The sequence below is a fragment of the Melanerpes formicivorus genome, unplaced genomic scaffold (assembly GCF_026170545.1).
Source record: "Melanerpes formicivorus ecotype bairdi unplaced genomic scaffold, bMelFor1.0.p_v2 SCAF_17, whole genome shotgun sequence".
Classification (NCBI taxonomy): domain Eukaryota; kingdom Metazoa; phylum Chordata; class Aves; order Piciformes; family Picidae; genus Melanerpes; species Melanerpes formicivorus.
In genome coordinates this window covers 10,481,302-10,503,713 of record NW_027142369.1, presented here as the reverse complement: position 1 = coordinate 10,503,713, position 22,412 = coordinate 10,481,302, and the positions used below count along the sequence as shown (strand labels likewise).

General features: G+C 38.9%; 1 protein-coding gene across 1 annotated transcript; it reads right to left on the bottom strand.

Moving 5' to 3' along the window:
• Window positions 1-744: 744 nt before the first annotated feature.
• On the bottom strand, window positions 745-20,534 carry SGPP1 (sphingosine-1-phosphate phosphatase 1). Its single transcript, XM_068148926.1, has 3 exons — window positions 19,602-20,534; window positions 8,809-8,898; window positions 745-7,062 (listed from the first exon to the last, which is right to left on the bottom strand). Exons 1-3 carry the CDS (start codon window positions 20,217-20,219, stop codon window positions 6,511-6,513), a joined length of 1,260 nt encoding a protein of 419 aa, XP_068005027.1. The 5' UTR covers window positions 20,220-20,534; the 3' UTR covers window positions 745-6,510.
• Between the last annotated feature and the right edge of the window lie 1,878 nt (window positions 20,535-22,412).

Sequence of the window (22,412 nt, the reverse complement as noted above, 5' to 3'; positions counted from 1 at the left end):
AATATAAATCTATACACATAGTAGTACTTTCTCATGCTTGTATTTTACATATTTAAAACATCTTGGGACCATGGTAAAACACAATTCACAGCTCTTTAATAGTGCTCTGCAATTAGTCTGGTTTCATAAGGAAGCTATGCTCATGCAAATACACTGCCTACATGCATTCCATGAAAATCTGGTAGATATTCCATTATCTGGGGGAAGGGGGGAAATACCCACAGCTGGCCAAGTTACATAGCAGATTTGGGATGTGAGAAGTTACCAGAAGGTAACCCAACAGGTTACAAACTCACGTGGTACAAACTATGAGGATTCCAATTTTAAATAAAGACTGAGCTATCTCATTCACCTAAACCTGCACTTAAAGTAGTCATCAGATACTCACTGGAAACCCAAACTTCAATAGTCCTAGAACTTGTGAAACTATTTCTTCTTCCCCATGACAGGTGCTTTCCTAGAAAGCAAGTTCTTTGTCAGTTGAATATGAAAGTGTGCATTTATTTCATTACAGTAGTTTCATCTACTAAACAATAAAACAAACAGCCCAGACTTTAAGGCAGTGGAAATGCCTATTTCAGCATTTCCTCATTATTTTTCCTGAATTTTTACATCTAAAGCCCACACCTTACAAAGACAATATTGTTCGAACCTAAGGTTTTTCTGTGATCAGTGTTCTACATTTGTGGTATGCATCCAATCGCACATCCCTCAGCACTGGAAAGAAGAAAGGCAACAAATACATTTGAATCCAACAGTAGTTTATTATCCACCCGCTGCAGATGAAGTTAGACACTTCAGTTACCAGTCAATATGAATTTAAATATTAGTTGTCAACTGCAGAAAGTGCACAGTGAGTACAAAATCATTAACAAAAAGTTCAGCTGTATTAATTTTTAAAACATCAGTTGTACACTATTATACAGCAATCACTATAGATCCTCAAATAACTCAGGGCTTGCATTTGAAAGTACTTTTTAAATAAAAAGTTCTCCAAGACATTGAGAGACTGGGGGTTGCAACTGCATTTCCTGAAATACTACTTATACATGCAGCCTTACCTTATACAGACAAAGCTGTTTTAGATTTTATGAACACTTGCTTTTATCAGGGAATGCAGTAACATGGGGAAAAAAGTATACAGTAAAAAAATTAACTCCAGTAAGCAATATATTATATATATGTATCTATATTGTTCTACAGATTTCATATAAATCAAGTATAGGCCAAATTTTGGCATAATTTTTAAGTGCATTAAGTTTAATACAAAATCCCCCTTAGACCTACTAGTTTTTTTAGGTTACTAGCTCCTGAATTGATCTTCAGTTATGGTGCTTCAGACATCTAAATTGTCTTAAGATCTAATTTTCATTTCAGGACTATCACCCTTGTCATTCATTACACTTTCTACCAAAAATAAAGCTGTGGGAAAAACAGTGACTAATTTAGTCCAAGTTCAGACACTAACAAAATTCTCCAGCTTGATTGGACATTTACATTTACTGGTCAATATCTTTAAAGGTAGTGTTCTTCTATGTACCCTGTATTTCTTTGATCCTATGGGAACAGTTACTAATTGCACCATGCAAGCACATATTGCTTTGCTTAATTTTTCTTTTGTTAAATGGTCTCTTACCAACACACAAGCTAGTTCTGGTGCAGAATGGAGTGCAAAGAAGTTTTTCTAATGCATAGTTAAATTTGCTCCAACTTCAGCATGTGATACTTTCCTTGTAGAGAATACCTAAAGAGCTGTATTTTCTTTGCCACACAGTATTACATTTGGTTTTCAAATCAAACTTGATCTTTGTTTCAAGAAGTACTATAGAAAGAAAAACAACATTAGTACCCATCTATCAATCTGACAAATACAGTATTTACAGTAAAATTTATAACAGGCTCATGTATTTCTGCTGAAACAAAAAGGCCATTTAAGCTTTCCTCTTGAATAAAGTTCTGGCATGGAGACAAGACAGTAAGACGTCCTCCCACAAAGTCAAAGCTTCCTGAAATTCATTTGTAGAATGTAGAAATAATTTTTCTAACCTAGAAACATTATGCATTGGACCAAAAAAGACCAACCAAGAACCAATTTACAGTAAGCTGAGTCACAATACCCCAAGAAATCAATTCTCCTGTCAACACTTTATCTGCTGATGTTGTTTTGGGATCTCATCATTCGGCACAATTATGGTACAGAGGGAAGAACATCGAATAAGTGGTGCAAATACACAACCAGTTGCAGCTACTAAGAAACGGCTTCCAAACTAAGCCCTTTAAAAGTCTTGGAAAATTAGGCTAAATATAATTTTAAAAGGAACAATCTCTCAGACTTCAAAAGCAAGGATATTACATTGACACCTTAGAAGGCAAGTCACTTCACACACATTGACGTCTATACACATGTCAGAGCTGAACACAAGCTTCAGGGTTCATTCTCAATCTAACAGGGAAGGAACCAGGTGCAGAACTCCCAGTAAAGTTAAAGGAGTTAGGCAGCAATGCCCCTTTGTACCATTAATTATTAAATGCCTTATGTGTGGGAAATGAAATCAAAAACAACCAACAAAAAAACCCAAAACCAACCAAACAAAAAAAAATCTCTATTTTGTAATGAGGAAGAAAATACTGGAATAGGAACGACTTTTAGCACAACAGATGTGTTTACTTACAGCATGCAAGGTTTGTTTGTATGTATTTGAGCAGCAAACAGCCACTAGCAGCCCTTAAGTATTTACAAGTTCAAAATTACAATCCTCACATAAGCAGCAACTGCTTACAAAAACTCAGGACAATCCCTGGAAAACAAGCAAGAAATGGAGTAAAAATACTGAAAGATGTAATGAAAAATAATAGCAAAGAAAAATACAATAGCTCCTAAAATCCAGACAACACTGTTCTGGTAAAAATAATTTTTTTTAAAAGCCACATATCACAGAGATGCCTTTTAAAAGAAATGCATCTCCCCCCCCCCCCCCCAGGATAAACACTGTACATTGGCTTAAAAAAAATAATTTCAAAGCAAATAAAATACAACTTCCTTTGGTTTGCCAATTTCTTTTAGAATAGCTTTTGCAGCTCCTCTTCCCCCTCCAGTTTGCAGGGCAAGTGGTAAGCCAAATGTGATCAGAGACTGAAGAGCTTCATAGGCGATCACACAGAAGACAGGCACTTCCGCTCGTGTTCTTGGTACCAGAAGTAAAAGAAATAGCTGTTTCTTTTAATCAACATGAAACATTTTCAAAATACTGAATTCCAAAACTTACCCAAGATGCAACCCTTAGTTCTGACTGAGGGTCAGGTCAGACAAACTCCTGCTCCTGTGTCTAAGGCAACCTAAGACTTCACCCTCTTGGAACACAAAATTGTGCGCCAAGTTACATTCTACGTGACTGTTAGCATCAGGTTTTATTTTGTGAAGTAATCAAATAAGACAAATTTCATTCATAGCTTTTTGTAACAAATGTGTATTTATATTTACTTCTGTACAGCTCTGGTATTTTTCTTTTTAGGACTATACAACCTGGAGCAGAGGAAGCTGAGTAGCAGTGACAGGACTGTTTTTGCACCACTTCATGAAAGGTTTCCAGTGCATCATCCTTCTGAAAAGACATCTGACCACATTTTAAAGCTGTAGTACCAAATTATACTAGAGACATTTTTCAGGTTGAACTCTAGGAATAGCTTAGGGTAAAGAAAGTGCTCCACTTTTACCTGCTGTTTTGTTACACCCGGTTTGAAGAAATCTCAGGTTATTAAACAAAAATATACTAAAATGTTTAAATTGTTGTTTTTTAAAATTTTTGTATTTCTGTGATTCTTTATTCTGTAAGAGTATTCATATTGCATGTTCTTTTGTGCTAAACTGCCCTCTTGCATACACCTTCTAATAAAAGATGAAAATAGAAAACTTTTTTCATGTAAACTTCAGAAAAGTAATTGCAGTCTTGGAGACAGGGTTGTAAAGGTGCTGCATTAACATTCTGATGTACAGTTCTTGGGTACTAGACTATGTGGTACGTGGAACATAACATTCTGAAGTTACCCAATGCAACGTATAAAAATATAAAATATGTATTTATAGCAGTAGAATGTGCTACAGTGCCGTTTCCCTTAGCCTCTTGAAAGCCGTGCCTGAATGATGTTTTCACCCATCAGTAGATTATTTTCCCTTAATAGTACAAAAAAGAAAGGACAGCTTTAAGGACACACTTATGCTGTAAATCTGAAGTTCCTAGAAGTCAAATACGTACCTTAAAAACAAACAAGCAAACAACTAGTTTTGCTCACTTGTCTCTTCTGTGCTAGAATTTAAACATTTTTCACTATCAACTGTAAAGCTAGGATATTTAAGAAGAATATGCCCTAAATTGTAGAGAAAGTTATCCTATTACTTTCACAAGTCCTCAGACTAACAAAATAATTGGAAGTACATGACTTGCTCAGGGCTTTAAGCATTAGGCATTTTGTCTACATTCCCCCCAGCTATTCATTTAATCACTATTTTAGTGAGGCAAAGTCAAATCAGTGGAAATTCATCCCAAAAAGCCTTGGAAACCAATTTATCTTTTACTGCATATTCAGCATTAAACCATGAAGAGAAACAGAACAAAAAAATCAAATCCAGAAATATGCACTGTAACAATTAACCATTTTCTACTAGAAGTCATTTAACACACTGAGTTCTGAACACATCAGTTTAAATACATTCATAGCAGTACATTCCAAATGCACTGAAGAGATGCATCAAAGTCAGCTTTTCACATCACCTAACACCAGCGTACCATAACTTTGACTGCTTTGAAGAAAGAGAAGTTGATTTTGTTAATTTACATATTAACAGTCTGGAGATGCGTGCTCCAATACAAAAGAAGCCTTCCAATTCCAAAGACTGTTTACAAAGAAATAGAATGCAAAACTTACATCACTATACTGCCCAACTAAGATTACGGTTTTCCTGACAAAAAAATACGCAATACAAAATTAAGTAAGTGATGGCCAGCCAGTATGACAGCTCTTGCTGCAATACAACATTTCCTGACATGGAAAAAAAAAAGAACCAAAGCAAATTAGGCAACACATTCACACAGACAAAATGAAACACAAAACAGGCACATGAAATTAGTTGAAGGGTCATATTCTACTCATCACTAAAAAAGGATCATGAAAAGCTGAAAAGTGCGTAACAATTCAGTAAAAGTTAGATATGCACGAATCATTGGTTCATTGATCATGCTGTCCTGACTGCTCACACTCTGCCTATCAGAATGATTAAAAACTTAATTTGATCATTAAACAGTCTTGTAGCTATCTAAATCAGGTAAAAGTAATTATCACCTTTAAATATTGTATGTTAATACATAAAAATACAACTATTTTCTCTAGCATGAGGTTTATTCCCAAGCAAGCATTTAAAAACAATGGTCCTTCTCAATTGGTTTGAATAATGAGAGGCCCATTTCTTTGCAGAATGGGGTGCTTTTATTGTTTGCATGTTTAGATAATAAATTTTGAATTATCTGTCCACTGTATAAACAATCTCCAGAAAAATATATCCTCTTCCAGTAGCTTACGATACACGTTAAAAATACTTACAAAAGGGGTTATTGTCCATTTACAACATCTTGAGCTTAAGGACGCAATTCTTGGGACATCCCATATATGCAATTTTCATTCAGGCTAAACTGAATATTCCCATTAACTTGAACCATGTCAGCAATGTGGACAATCCAACATTGAAAAATATCTGCCTAATTATGTAGGATTTTAAATAAAATTAGACATTTTTACATCACAGTATATATGGCATTTCTTGATTTAGCAACAGAAAGGCACAATCATTAAACCATAAAATATAGTACCTGTATCATACATGTTAGTAATACCTACCAATGCCAATCCAGACATTTTACTCTAGAGGGGGCTAAAGAAAAAGGGTTGAGTTCAGGTTTGGGGGTTTTTTTTGTTTTTTGTTTTATTTTGTAGGGTTAGGTTTTTTTTAGAGGAACTAAACCTCATTACTAGTTTGGTCCACTGGGAATGCCTATTAGCTGAAACATCTTGAAGCAAGACTTCAGGTAAGAATAGAGGAAAGTCAATTTAGCAGTATGTTCCAACAACTTGAATAAATTACTATGAAATGGCAAACATCATTAATGGAGCCTTCTATGAGCTGTCAGACATACCTGTTAAAACCTCAATATATACAGGTACAGCATGACAGACATTCAGATACATTCATTGCATCACACACATACAGACTGGTATAGCAATAAACCCAGACATAGCATTTATAGAGTTTCAAGCACTTCTTGTGGATTGGTATTTGACTTGTGGCCCCATACCATACCCAAAGATGTGCAAACTACTTTAAATGCTTTGCCTGCTATGTATTGCTGTTGAAGTGAAGACCCTGATAAAGCCAAGCTCATTGGTCTTCCCTTCACGAACTAGTGCGCCTCTTCAAAAAGGAACTAGCTCTGTTCTCCCCATTTAAAACAAAAAACTGCATCAAGAAAGGCCAATAAAATAGAAGAGGCAAGGAACAATAAACATAAGAGAGAACCCAACCATTCCGTATGTTATATAACGATAGGGAAGCTCAACTTCCATGCGCTGTCTTGCTTTCCGTACATCCTCATGTGGTATGCGAAATATTTTACATGCCAGTGGAATGGTGGCTTTTTTCATGGCTACTTTTGTTAACAACAGAACTATTACTCCAATTAACAACCGCAATATGGCTTTTCCAAACACAGTCACAGTGAGAGAGGAAAGAGATAAAGGTAATGTTTCGGGAGAAGGATCTAGCTTTAGACCCACTATATAGTTAACATGAGAGCCACAGGCTACTCCAGCACCACAGCCCAGTATCTGAGCTGTGTCTCCTCGTGATGTGCTCCAAGTGTCTAGAGTAAAAGAGAAGATGCCCAGGGCCAAGTGTAGACTGATGATAATTAAGGGTGCGTATTTGTAAGTTAAGTTGAAGTTATCAATCAGGTCCACAACTGGATGGAAGACAACCAAGATGAGAATAGCATACAGAAATCCAGCAATAACATCCTGTTGAAGAGAGAGAAAGATGGTTTCAGTGTAATAATTACTTACAAAAATAATTTTAGTTACATCAGCAAGATGACAAACTTAGTTTCTCTGTTGCTTCAAGTGATTTGTCAATTCCCATCTCTTCTCATATACATTATACATTTAACATAAGGATAAGGTAAGGAATTGCATTTGATCACCTATCAGTAGGACATTTGCATCAGATCATGAATGATTGTCAGTGAAGCTGTGATCAAATGATCCATGATCAAAGTTGTAGATCCTCCTATGTGCCAGCTACAACGATCTTTGTATGGGGCGGGGACACTCCAGCCTACATGCTGTGCAAAACTAAATCCAAGTGCCTGGGTACCAATACACAGGCATGTTAGCAGCAACAGCTGGTAAGGCAGTTAAGGATCACTGCAGAATTAACAATGGTGCAAGAACAGACAACTGCTTCCAACCATTAGAGGAGAGGAAGAGAACTTCTGTGGCCTCATACTTGATTTTCAGCTTTATTATAATTTTTAAAATGTGTTTTAAAACGTTACTTTTAATTTAGCAATAAATTTCAGTTACTGTTGATTAATCTGAGAATTATCTGCAAGTTTTGTCACCTTCAGTTGTCAAGAACAAATTTGCTGAAAGCTTTTTAGAAGTCCAAGTGCTAGAATCCAGATCACCTTCATTCACATGCTTATCGCTTTTCCATATGAGCCAGGACGTGAGACTTTCATCAGCAGTATTTGTATTACTCTTTGATGAGCCACTTTTATTCACTTCCATTAACTGAATGCTCAATAAAAGCTCTAACAATTAACTGAAAAGTCAGACTTGCTCATTTCAGAAACAACTTACTGCCACCTTTGCCATCCACCACCCTCCAATTTAGCCACCATGGTTGCTTTACATTACAGGCAACACATGGTTAATTGTGTTCACTCAAACATTGTAGACGAGTCAGATATCAAAATGCTGAATACCCTAGTCTGCATAATGCATCACTATCTGTTGCATGATTTTGTTCCAAGACTTGACTTGTCTGCAGAAACATCAGTTCATCCCTGTGGCTGTGACTTAAGAGGTCTCCCGATCTCTAACACAAATGTGTCATTTAGTTCTTCTGAGCTGCCTTATTTTCACATTCTCCTTTTATAGCGTGTTCATCTACCAGCTTTACTACTTACTACCAAACTGTTTTCTACCTGTTAGCTTTTCTCCTTCTACGAAGTGATCCTCAAAAACCACTTAGGTCATCCTTACTAGTGGGGTCTTACATTCCAGTTACCATTTTGTAGTATTTTTCTTTTCCCATTTTACTTTGCACACATTTGAGTTTTTAAAATCCTTTTTAATAAGTAATTCCTGCATTTAGCATGGCACTCTGAAATGCACATTCTTGGAGCAGCTGACATGCAAACAGAGTGGATATTAACAGATACTTTCATCTCGCCAAATTAGTTCTACACTGCAGAGGAAACCTGTGCTTTAGTGCAGTCATCAATTTTAGCACTAAAAATGCTAATAAATATCAGCTAAGTTTCAACTGTGGATTGAGTTTATGAAAGTATAAATTAATAGAAGTTTGGCATCCACTTTTAGCTACAATACCAATTTCTCTGCCAAAGAAACGTAAATATTCTATTTCTACATATTAGGACATTCTAAAGAAACATATATACACACATACAATTACTGCACTATAGAAGTGTGATGGAAGCTTATGAAATCAAATAAAGCATAGTAGGATTATTTTCTTACCAAAACTGAATGCATTCCCATATAAATGCGACTACAGCAAACCAAAGTACACCAGCAGAATGCAAGGATCAATCCAAACATGAGGGGATACTGGTAGAGGAAAAAATTGAGAGATGTATTTAGAATTTCATAAAGTCAAAATATTAGTAAGTCAAACTTCTCCAACTTTTTCCTTGTCCTTTTCCTTACTATTCAGGATATATACTGGTCTTATATTTTCAGACAAAGCATAGCAAATTAGTAGGTCTTTGTGGCAGTCCTCTTGTCATGTTATGATACCCTAAATTAGCAATTTGGGCAGAGCCACTTAAATCTTGTGTTAGAAACTGTGGAACAATTTTACACTGGGTAAAGCTACTACTTGATATACTAGTATTGTTAACAACTAATCCCTGCAGAATCTAGCAGCTTCATCTTTCTCTGGAAAAACAGCCTCTAATTTACAAAGAAATTCAACTCCTTATACACTGGTTCAGAATTTCTGCAATCCTTGACTCAATCTCTGAGATAAGTAATGTTTTTGTTCTCTACAAACTAATAAATTCCCTCTTATAATCCATGTTTAATAGGCAACAACATTTCCATCTCTGAGAGTTTTTTTTTATTATTATTAATAAGGTCTATTTACCAGGAACAAACAAAATCCTCAGTTTTATGAGCACATATCAGCATGTACAGCAACTCAGTATCTTAACAAACTTGGTTTTGGATACACATATGCTAATCCACATCTTGCAGCGCAGTAAGAAATACTTTCCCTGCTACCATATTGCAAAACACTGTACAAGACACAGCTTCCTTTTTTCAGTATTAAAAATAATTAGGTCTACAAATTATGCAGTCACAAGACAAAGTGGCATGCTTCCAAAATTGTTTCACTTCCTACATGAAAGAAATTATAAACATATTCAATATAAACAGGCAGTCTAGATAGATGCTTGTGAATCTCAGAATGAGGTTTTAAGAACTACATGCAGTTTTATTGCTCTTTCCCTTGGTCCTTTTAAGGGTAACCTGAAGGGTAGAATTACTAAAAAAAAAGATAAAATATCTTTAATCTTACTGGATAAATTTTTATGTCCACTGTGAAGGCCACTTACCAGACTGACAAGCTTCTAAATGAGTCTTTCAATGAAAGGTTTGAGAGAAGCTGGGAAGCTAATGTTTCACATAAGAAACAGAGTTCATGTTAAAATCAATTTTAAATGCCCAGCTTACAATTGTGTTACATCTAGTTAAACTCCAATTCCTGTAGCAACACTTGTCTTTATTTATACTACATTGATCTGAAAATTGTACCTTAACAAAATTATGTACTTTATTGTTCATTTCTAACTGGAATGATGGAGGAACAAATGCAGTTTCTTGCCTTATGCTTATGGGATGAGGCTAATAATGGGCACGACACTAGTTAACTAAGTCACACCCCAGACAACTGCAGAGTTATCAGATGCTGACATTGTTATAGCAGCCACAAAAGTAATCCTTGTACTCTGTGCTGCACCCTCAGAATACATTATTGCAAGAGCTGCCCCATCACTCATCCACATTATGCCTCCACCATTACTTCCATTTATCTCAGAGAAGTAACACTGCCTGCTCCAGGGAATGCTCAAGCCCACAATTTCCCTGGGTGGTGCTCCACTCTTCCCCTGCAAAGACTACCTAAGCAGAAACACTGCATATAGGAATAAATCCTATATCCTCTAAAAGAGCTTCAAGCACCTCTTCACATGCTCCACAAACTGAAAGCCTCAAAAGACAGACTTCTTATTTGTCAGTCTATCAAATGAAGATGTACTACTTCCAGAAGCTATGCAGACATCCTGATCAGAAAATTTAATAGTGTCACAGTTACTTGGTGATAGAACGTGCGAGTGAGTGTGTTCACACACACACGACAAAAGCTTCAAGCAGTTTTGCCCATCTATATAACCATTGTTTCCTGGCACACATCTTTTGTGCTTTCAGGTTCCAGTCAAGGGTAAGGCTTCTCCTTTAATAAGTACAGACTTTTCTTGTGTTTCTGAAATACTTGACAGAAACAGAAGCTGGAGCTTTATCAGGAAGACCAATGAAATGCTGGGCTCAGCAGGCTACAGCAGCTAATGATATGGTGTGTAAGAAGTTGGGACTGTGTGGGAGAGGATGTCAGAGCAGCTAAACAGCAAGACCCCAAGAACAGAGTATGAAGGAAAAGGTGTGTGTGAGGAGTCCTGTTCTAAGAGTCCTGGGCAGGTCATTGCAAACAGCAGGAAGAGTAGGATAAATTCTGAAATGGAAAGAAATGCTTGCTCTTACTTAGGAACTCTCAAGGGAAAGGTGAAAAAAGGAACTGCATCAGACACTCCCTACTTTGAAGAAAATTTTGGAAATAATATTTGACTGTGTAATATCTCACTAATTCTGTTCTAAATGGTATTGAGAACAGATACCCATGAAAACATCCAAAAACACTGGCTAGTATAGTGTCTGTACTAAAGCATCTCTATCCAAGAGCTCAAACACTTCCCCATTGTGTCCCAAATAAAAAGTCAATTATACATTTAACCTTGATTCATACATTCTTAAGTAACAATGGATTTTTAAATTGAATTGAGACAAATTCTTCTTACTGAAATAGCTTTAGCATGACTTACGCTCAACAGTGTCTGCTGTATTAGGTACATACTGATCTATGGTATATCTAATGCATAACAATCATCCTAAACCCAGTTTCTTTCCACCACTTACTCAGTTCAGTATACATAGCTGTATTGTACCCAGCCCACTAAAAGCAAAGCAAGATATGAAACAACTATTCAAATTTCCTCTGGAATAATATTCCATAACACAAGGGTTAAGTCAGTTTTTGTGATTGGTTCCAACACTGAACATTCCCCTCTATGATCCCACCTTTACGCAGGCAGCACACTTGGACCCTCGCTTTGAGCTGATACTTGTTTTACTGACTAAAGAAAGCTTCAAACAAAGACATTTTTGTCTAAGGTATAGGAATAAAATCTGACCTAAAGATTTTAGCCTTGACCTGTCCTGCTATGGTATGTTACATCCATACTTCCCTGCACTGCCCACACAATTAATCTGATTTTCTTCCTACATCCCCAGTACCCACCTGTGGAGCACCATAAAACTGTGTGGACCCTGTGGTCCACTGGTCTCCCTAGATATTTGCACAAATCCTTATTTAAAAAAAATAAATTTAAAAAATCACAATACCCCATCTCCTTGGCCTGCTTTCACTCAATCCTTTCAAAAGTAGCCATTAGGTACTAGTACCACCTACTTAAAATCTGCCTTGAGATAAGGCAACTGTATATAATGTCCTCACATGTAGGGATAAGGGTACAAGGTGACTAAAAAAGAGTAACAACACTCCCACACACCTTGCATCTTGTCAAGAACACTGCTCAGCAGCATGCCAAATCAGAATACCTACAAGGGACATAACCTTGATTCTCATGAAAAAAGGCTGATACCATAAATTTACTTCCAAATTTTTGCCTGCAAATAACAATATTGAGGTACTAGCAAGCATTTTAAAAAAATGTTATTTCATCTAGAAAATGACTGCCTTTATTTTGCATATAGACATTGGTTATACCATGTGTTTAAGTATCTGTAACCTCCAACTACCTAGTAAACAAAATCTTCCCAAATACCAAAACATCTTCTATTAATATAGTAGTGCCTTAAGGCTATTAACATTTTTTATCAGCCCTGCTTTGCAATAAAATAGTGGATTTCACAAAGCTTCTCTCCCAATTGCAAATGGATCTCCAAAGACAACCCAAAACCGTAAAGGCTTTTGCTATGTTTTCTACTTATGATAGGCATATTTAATGAAAAACTAAATGTGAACAATTTAAATATAAACTCATTTTAAGCAGTTATGGAAGAAAGCAAAACACTCATTTTTGAGGTTTGCTTGGGTTTCTCACTCTGGAAAACACTATGTTCACAAATTTGAAAATTAACAGCTATTTATTACCTTTGAGTTAGAAATTTTAGATCTATACTTGTATAGATATACTGACTGTCTCTACTTCAATGAAGGACATTAAAGCAAGACTGTTGGATTCCAGCATTTTCAGTCTGACAGTTCCTCACAAACCAAATCTGACCTACAAAGGCACAAAGGACAAAAGATGTAATTCACTCCTATTCCTAATTTTTTAGGCATCACAAGGCAGACTGGCATCTATCTCCTTTCAGATGAGGGTCTGAAAGGTTGACAGAAATCACAGTTAGCAGAGGTAGACAAACCTCAGGTTTCATTCTCACAGCTTGTTCTTTCTGACAAGAGAATTGACCTATCTCCATTCTTGACCGTATTTTAAGAGCCAGATTCAGAAATAGCCCATTACAGACAAATATCTCAAACCCTGCCTCCCTCCAAGTTCATCAATTTTGAGTGTGGGGTGTATTTATTCATCTGCATAATGCTCTATTGTATCTAAATTAAAAAACAGAACAAACAAACAAAAAGACACCAAAACCCCAAAACTCAAACCAAAAAACCCACCAAAACACCTCCAACATTGCAACCTGACAATCTTAGCCTTGTACAAAAATAAATACACTTGCATAGTACTCAATTTGAACTTCATGTGTTGACTCAAAACCAACAGTAACATAGCACAGCATTTTTCTCCTTGACAAAAGTAGTCCACATTCCAAATAAGATATCCAGCTTACACAAATATTTTTCCAAAGGCCAGAATAAAACTTAGGTAATATTAATAATTATGGTACAAATACAGCATTAGAACATGAAGCGAAGGCTGATGGAATTAACAGCAAAAGAAAGACACTACCACAACCTCCAATCTTTCTTTTGCTGTTAATTCCATCAGTAGTAAATTAAACTGAATTAAATTGGTTATATTTGGAAAACAGCAGTGAAACCACTCCCAGTAAGTCTTTGAAAATTTTATGCTCTATGCTTTTACTGGGAAATTCACAGTTATTAGACTGCATCCTCTAAAAAAGGCTTGCCCGCTTCTGACTGGATCACACAGAAAGTGTTTCCCTTGAGTGTCTGTCCTCCTCCCGCCCCTTCATCTGACTTTTTGCCAAGAGTCTTAATAACATAACCATTGTTTAAAAATGCTTATAAGGAAACAATCTGTCCCAAAAGCTTTGACCTAGGTCAAAAAAATTCCTTCTTTCATAATGGAACATTCTTAAAACACACTCAAGATGCTTATTTCTTTACTTCTTTAAAGCACATTCCACATTGGAGAAGTTTCCAGCATCCATGAAGGGTTCCAAACTGATTTTCTAATATTTTCAGTGTTCTACAATATTTCCAGATGACCTTTTTTAATCATATAACAGCTTGAGTTTGAGACAACTATTTTAGGCCATAGTTCATTGAAAAATCTAAGCCGCATCTGCAGCATCAGGCTTTTAGTAAGATATTTGGGCTATGTATTTGGAACAGTCATATGAAAAGCTATAATCCATATTTACAGCAATGAGTCTGAGACATGGGTTCACCAGATGAGTACAAAAAGCACAGCATATAAATGATTTTCTGGAGGGTGCAGAAAAGAGAGGAGGATGGTTAAGAAGAAAAGACCACCTATTGGTCAATCTAGGAAGACCAGACAAACAAGTGGCTTTTCGAAAAAGGCCAAGTGGTAAGTAACACTGGTTAGGCTCCTGTTACCACTCACTTCTTTCTTCCACGGACAAACCTTAACATTAAAAAACATAAAAATGTGAGTGTTACACATCACTATGAAAACTTCTTTAAATTCTAAGACAAATATTTCAGTGCCAGTCCTGCAGGCAGTTGAAAACCTTAATCTTCTGCTACACATCATCTGTAAAGAAATTAAAGGAGTTACAACAGGAGATAGAGTCTGTTACTTCTTTTCCTGCAAGTCATTAAAAGCAAACACCAGACCATTGCTGAGCACATCTGCTAAGAATCACCTCCATGTTTCTCTGTTTATGTCCCAAACACCTTAAACATAGTTTTTTTTTCTGCAAACTGAAGTTTTCTCAGGTTAATCAACATACCCTCTCTGAAAGTACAAGGAAAAATTGCTTCAGAAGGATTTCCTTTGAATCCTTTCTTCATCAAAAACTCTGCAGCTAATCTACAGCACTTGTTTTTACATATTGCCCCCCAGGTCCTTTACATTAAAGATTTGCTTACACAAAATTGAAAAATCTATGTAATGCTAGTCAACACAGTCTAACGGGACAGGCTGCTGCATACCTCTGGCATAAGATCTCCCAACAAGATTCCTAAGAACTCACCGTGCTCTTTTTAAATTTTCAAGAGCACCTGAATCAAAGAGGTCACACAACTTTTTCAGCTTCTTTTGTAAAACAAGTGCCACTGTTAATACGGTCCACAAAAGACAACCTTACAAATCAAATACACAAGACAAGGCCAGTGCTGAGCCTCCAAATTCCAATCCCTCTTTCTCATGAGCTCTTCATTGTGTAGGCAATTCTGGTTTTCAGATCACACCTTCAGCTAAGCTTTTCACATCAAGAGCATTTTTGTTTGACTGTTTCTTTTAAAAAACACATGTAAGAACATCAATTAAACTAGCACATACCTCTCTGCCTTAGTTTTTTCACAGTTTAGAATTTCAGCCAAAATCCATTTGGGCTTTTCTGAGAGATGAGGTACCTCTTATGAAAGGAGTTTCTACTTGCTCTTACACACAGACTTCATATGTAAGAGATGGCCTCCTATGTGTAGCTTACAGCTTATCATTACATTGTTCTCACTGATAATACAAAACTTTCAACAAGGTCAGACACTTAAGCCCACTTAAACTTTGACCACTTTCTGTAAAATCCTCACTATAGCAACACTGTGACTGGACTATTCATCCAGCACCCATAACCAATTATTCCCTATTCCCAGTAGGGATCTCAGAAAAGCAAGTCAGCCTTTTGAAATTAAAGAGCAGGCAGACAGTTCTAGAGGGAGAATTTAGTAGTGGTCAATGAGAATCACAGAACAATGCAGATCTCTCTGAAATCCCAATACATACTCTGTCAAGTCCATCTCATTTGATTGGATTCATCAGCTCTGGTTGATAAAAATAATGGCGCAGCTGAAAGATTTCTGGAAGGATGTTTTACATGGTACCACATGATGTTCTCACACAATTGGTACTACAGAGAGTCAGTAGAGCACTAAAAAACTGGAAAATGCTTTTAGGTGCGTCAAAGAAAGTATTACAGAACAGATGCACTCTCCTGCAGGTTTCGCAGCAGTGCTTATTAAGGTTGCCATTATCATCAGTGGAGTGGAAACAGACCCTGATGATAGCATTTGCATACAAAACATTGGCAGGCAAGTACACAGAGAGGACAATGATGTCATATTCAGTGATCTAAACAGCTTCAAAAGATAGGTCTGTTCAAATATTCATACATTTGGTTAATGTAGTTACAGACGCCAGCTAATCATCAATCAAGGCTCTGGGCTCCTACTATCAACTTAAATGTTCGTTCAATGGCCTACAGTGAGAGTCAGCAGCTCCTGAGTCAGCTCATTAATGCAGAGCTCAGGAAGGAGTGCAAACCCATCACTTCCTAATCCAGACAACTACTGCTAAAGCCAGGCTGCATTCTGGAGGAACTCTGGGAGAAGCATTTTCTGCCTTTCTGACAGGTTTGTTTGGTTTGGTTTTTTCCCTCCTCAAAAGAAAACAGGTGAGGTACCATCTTAACTCAAGCACTTCTAATAAAGCATATATTGATATGTATTTGAAATAAGCGGCTCAAAGTAATCAAAATATGAAGAAGCCTTTTTCTCGTAGTCTCAACCTTAGGCTTTTGGACATTTTCTAGATAATTAGCAGTTCACACTCTCTCTTCCTCCCTGTTCAAGACATGATATAAACTAACCCAGCTCAAACTGCCACCATTTCAAAGAAAACAGGTTTTCTCCAGGGTGATAAAGGTGTATTTTTTCCCAGATCATACTAAGATCTCTAATCTTGCTGTCTTTCAAGTGTTTGTCCTCCTTTTTTCACGGTGTCAGAGCTTCAAAGGCAGAAAGAAAAATATCATCTATAAGACTCCTGAATTCCCAACAGTTTCTGGCATGAGCTTTGTATTTCAAGGTTACTGAAGTGTCTTTGAAACAAATGGTTTCCATGCTGTGATTTAACAGTATCAAATAAACAAAGATTTTGTAAGTAGAATCAAAAGTTTCAAGCACACTCTCATAATACAAGGAGAAACTGAAAACTTATATGCCACAATAGACAGAACAGTTAGCTATTAAGAAAATTATCTTAACATATAATTTGTTTCTGCCTGAAAGTTGGCTGCATTGAATATTCCCTATGTCTGCCTTGCTGTGAAAATGTCACAACGATCTTAAAAATACATCATCTCTGAAATTATTTTACTTGAACAACTGCATTTATAAGCAAATATTTTTGTTTTAGTGTGTATAGTCAAGAATCCTTTTGATTACTATGTGAAAGGAAAATAATTCAAAAACCATTAGAACTATTAGAACTCTCAGCTGGAGAGTTATAGCTGTATGTGGTTAAATTTACAGTCTTGCTCCACTGTGATTTTTCTGAACAAAGAGTCCTAAGATGTGGGCTTATCCTGATAAGGCCTGTGAAAGACTGTACCTTAACATTTGCCAACACATTTAAATCTAAACATCTGTATGTACTGATAAGTAAGCATAATTTCATAAAAATCGGAGTCATTACAAGCTCCTTTATCATTAGCAGCTTTCCAAGATGTTCCAATGTCGATCTTTATTAACCCCTCCTATTTCCAGCAAGTGTAACTAAATTGTCATGTAGATTCTACTTCCATTGAACACAAGTAAAATATGGGGAACAGCAGAAACCTTAGATGAAAGCTTAACTCTTTAGAGGTGAATCAAAAGATATTAAACATGGCATAGGTTAACTTCTGATTAATATTTAGAAGTATTTTAGAAGAAGGGCTATTAAAAAAAAACACTAATATTTTTAAATGTTAGAAGGTAGTTTCAGAGAGGTCTGTCATTCATACCTATTTCATAGGGAAAAGGAATTAAAATTAAGGCTCCAACCCGTTACTTCCTCATTTCTTAAGCATGGTTCTAAAATGATAACAAGTCTGAACACTTATGATTTCTTAATATGTATTCCTTGTAACTATGGTTAGTCTATTAGCACAGGATTTCACAGACAACAGTTGCAGGGCTGGCAAAATGAAGACTGAACTTGGTCCACTCAAAAAAACACCATTTCACATGTTCTCAGTTTGCTGGTTCTATAAAAGCAATTAAGCTGGGTTCTCCTTTGTACACATGACATCAGTCTGTGCAAAGCTAATCGACTGATACTACTAAATGAGGTTTCCCCTATGGAAGGAAATAGAAATCCCGTTCATGATTCCAACTGCAATAATCAAATATTCGGATTTTAGTCAGGCATTTAAAAAACAAACAAAACCAAACCACACAACCCAAACCAAAACCAAACACCACAACAAAAAAAAGAAGCCCAAACATGAAGCATCTCGGTGACAAAAATCCAAACATTTATTTCATAAACACCCACAAAGTGTGACATCACACGATGCCTGCACAACTCCAGTAGAGCAATACTTCACACTTTCCTAGCAAAGAAAATGAATTTCACATAGCTTTCTTTTGGGCACACTGTATCACCTTGCAAAAGTAGATACAGAAAGTTCATTTGACCAGGCCAAATACAACCCCCAACCTTCGCCTATCTCTTTTCAAACACCCATTCTTTATTCTGAGATAGAGCCACTAAGTGTCACACTGAAATCAAAACAACTAACTCGTGATTGTTACCAGTACTGGAAAGACAAGAGTTCAGCCGAAAGAGGGTTCTCTCTGCGAATATGACAACACATCTGACTTAAACCAGGCAGGTTTTTTAAACAGAATTTGTAAACATTGACAAGAGTAAACTTCTTGCATAACTTCTTAAAGCCCTGCACTGAAAGTTTGTTGCCTGGGAAAGCCTTCTCCCTCATTTACTACTGAAACTGGAGCAGTGATTTAGAGCTGAACGCGTGCTGTGCTTTCTTGGGAGTTCTTACTGTTGCCTACACTGCTAAGAGCAAGCACATGCAAGCCGCAGCTTGTGCAAACCAGACGATCAACAGTGTTTTTACTTAATCTATTGACCCAAAGCACAATAATCTTAAAATTTTGCTAAATGAAGGTGCTGTAAAGATCAGAGATTATCAGTTCCCGCTAATTATTAGCGCACTGATAGTTGTAAAACCATCTGAAAGTATAGGTACTCTACAAAATAGGAGTAATAATTTCCAGTTAACAGGTAACAAAACAAAAAAAATAAAAAAAAAAAGGAGAAATGGCTAAAGCTACAGACTGACTAAAAACAAAGGATCAGCAAAAAGCCCTTTAGTTTCTGGCTCTCCACCAAATTCTCAAGCAGTAAAACCAAACGCCTGTAAAAATATCAGATGCCTATCCAAACTTTGTGCAAAGCTCTATAAGAAGTAAGCTGCAAAAGTCACAATAAGAAAATGTAAATTGCTAACGCAGACTTTCTAATGCATACGGAGCTAACCATGGAAAGTCAGCAGAACTTGCATCCAGAAAACAGAATTCTGAGAACGGCTCATTACCTGAGCACTGGTCTAGATCACAGGAAAATAAAGGAGGCGGACAAGGTGAAAAGGCAGTAATTTCACTTTTTTCCCAAACTCATGCCTCCTCTTCAAAACGACATCAAGTCTGTCGGGGCCTTAGTCAGCGGGGATGGGAAACACAGGGAGGACAAGGAGGTAAGCATTACCTGCCAGCGGCCGTAGCTGAGCAGCAAGAGAGCCAGGGGGATGGCGGTGCCCGACATGGCGTGGGTGGAGGGCATGCTATACTCGGAGTTGTAAAAAACTTCCAGCTTCACTACGGGCGGGGAAGCAGGCCGCGGCCAGCGGATGACATCCTTGGTGCATTGCCCCAGGTACATCACCCACACCCAGATGATGATAAGCCTCCGCCCCAGCCAGGCGTCCAAATTCCAGATGCAGAAGGGGAAGAAGAGGATGTAGAAGAGCTCATTACCGAGCTCCGTTCCCAGGCTGAAGAGATAGTAGAGGAAGCGGCTACGGGTAGAGAACTCCTGGCTGCCGTCCTCCTCCGTTAGAGAGTTGCGGCGCGGCCTCCTCCTCCACCGCTGCGGGGGGACTGCCCCGCCGGGCACGGTCCCGTTGCCGGCGGGATGCCCTTGCTCTCCGGCCCGCTCCGCGGCCGGAGGCCCGCCGTTAACCACTGGCCCCCCGCTTCCAGCTCGCTGTTCCGCGTCGGCCCAGCCCGAAGGCCCCTCCACCCCACAGAGACGCTGGAAGGCAGCCACTTTCCGAGGGTCCTGCAGGTGGGCGGCCAGCCGGGCTAAGCGCCGGCGGAGAGCCATGGTGGGAGAAGGAGGCCGCCCGCGAGGGGCGGGCTAAGGGCGGAGAAGAGCTGCCCAGTACGGCGGGCGGGAAGCTGAGGTGGTGCTTCGCCTGAGGGGCGGCAGCACGGACGGTGGCTCCTGTGCGTGCCGCGGGGAGGGGGGAACCCTGAGGAAACCCGTTCGAGAACGAGGAGTCGCCGAGCGACGGATACTGCCCGGCTTCTCCCGCCTCGGGCCACCACCGACCGCCCTCTGCTCGGCTCCCCGCGCCACTCCGGCTCCTGCCCGACTCCGACACCGTGCCCGCTTCGCCCGGCGTTCGCTCGCTCCCTCACGCGCGTACCCGCCGCCGCCCCTCGCCGTCACTATCTCTCCGCGCCTGCGCACAACGCCCGCCACCACGGGGATCCCCCGAGAAACCTCACGGCGGCGTGGATTGGCCTCGATTCTCTCCCTATCCCGCCCTATACTGGCAGGGAGGCCAATTAGGGCCTATCATGGGCCGAGGCAGCGGGCGGTGTGCTTCGGCCTCGAGCGTGCGGCGCGGAGGCAGCAGTGGGTTTGTGTCTGCTGGCGGCCCTTGGCTGCCGCGGGGCACTGGAGGTACGCCGGTTCCTGCTCGGCTTCAGCAGCCCTGTCACCGACACCACTGGTCCTCGGCGAGCTAATTCACTTTTCTCCTGACGTGGGGTGAGGTGCTGCCGCCCTCGCTTTAGCCACCATTTGTCGCCTCCGAGTCCTTCTCCTGACTGCCTTCCTCTGCGCCCAGCTCGAGCCCAGAAGCCTAAATCTGGTGCTGTAGAAATGAGAGGAAAAGCTGTTTTCAGATAGAGCCTGGGAGTGGTCTTCCCCGCAGCGGTCAGTGCCATTTGGCGGTGGAGGCGATGGGTCTCCGCAGGGACGTGAAGCAGGCAGATGCTGAGGGAGGTTTCTGCTGGCTGCGAGGGAAGGGGTCGTGCCGTGCCCCGTCTCTCCATACGTGGGACGAGCTTCCACGCCTCCTCCATGCAGGGTGTGCTTGGCTTAAAATTCATAAGGAGGTGAAAACTTACGATCAGGTCCTTTGAAAGTCAGAAATATGAGCTTTGGCCACCAGTGGTCTCTGATGCCTCTGCCTGTCCAACTGATAATGCGGTGTGTTTTGCCTTAAATTTAGGGGGTTAAACAACTGATAAATGTGCTGCTTTGTGCCGTTTAGAAAAGGCTGAGCAATACAACCCCAAGGACAAGTTAGTTTAATAGCTACCCTAACCAAAACAGACAATCTGATGTGAAATTCAAATAACAAAAAGTTGAAATGAGGGAATATAAGACAAATCCACACAAGCTGGTACTTGACTCAGACATTGCACTGCATGGTATTAACATTGGGTGCATGCACTGCCAATAAACCATGAAAATGGACAGATTCCCAAGATGAGGAAGTCTAGGAAAATTTAGTTTAAAAGAGAGGGTGTCTAAAGAGGTTGCAGTGGTAGGTTCTACGCTGTATTGCATTTTTAACGGATCTGGAAGTGAATCTAAACCTGCTGCTGCAAAAAAATTCATTTCCAGTCTTAAATAATGATGAGGAAGGGCCACTGATCAGGGCAGTTGGTAGAAGCATCTCACTCAAACTTTGTGAATTTTAATCCAGCCAAATAAAAAGATACCTATCTTAAGAACTAACTCTGGAGGCTCTAACTGGAGAACAGAAGTCTATATCCAGGGAATGTAGTGACTTTGAGAAGGATTTAAGGGTCAGAATAAGTAAGCAATTAGATACAGGCTGAACTGTGTGCTGCTGTGGCAGAAAAGAATGAATCCATGTGTAAATAAAGGGATTTTAAAAACTGTTTGCTTCTCATGGCTGGCCTCAACAATGCCATCCACAGGACAGTGCATACATGTCTTGGCTTCAGTTTTGAAGGGGTACATTGGAAAGTTAGAGCAAAAACATGAAACAGAATATTCTGAAGGTGGGAAAAAATGCATGCACTGAGAGGTTTTAGGAGCTCAGGCTGTTAAAAATTATCTTAAAAAGGATTGGGAGGTGTCTTGATTGAAGTGTATAGGAACAGTTCTGGGGGAAAATACAGAATATTAAAAGGCTCTTTTATCTTTTAAAAAAAGGTATAATCAGAAATAATGGCTGGAGGCAAAAGCCAGTCAAATTCAAAGAGGAAATAAGATGCACGTTTTTTACATGGTTAACCACCAGAATATATTCTC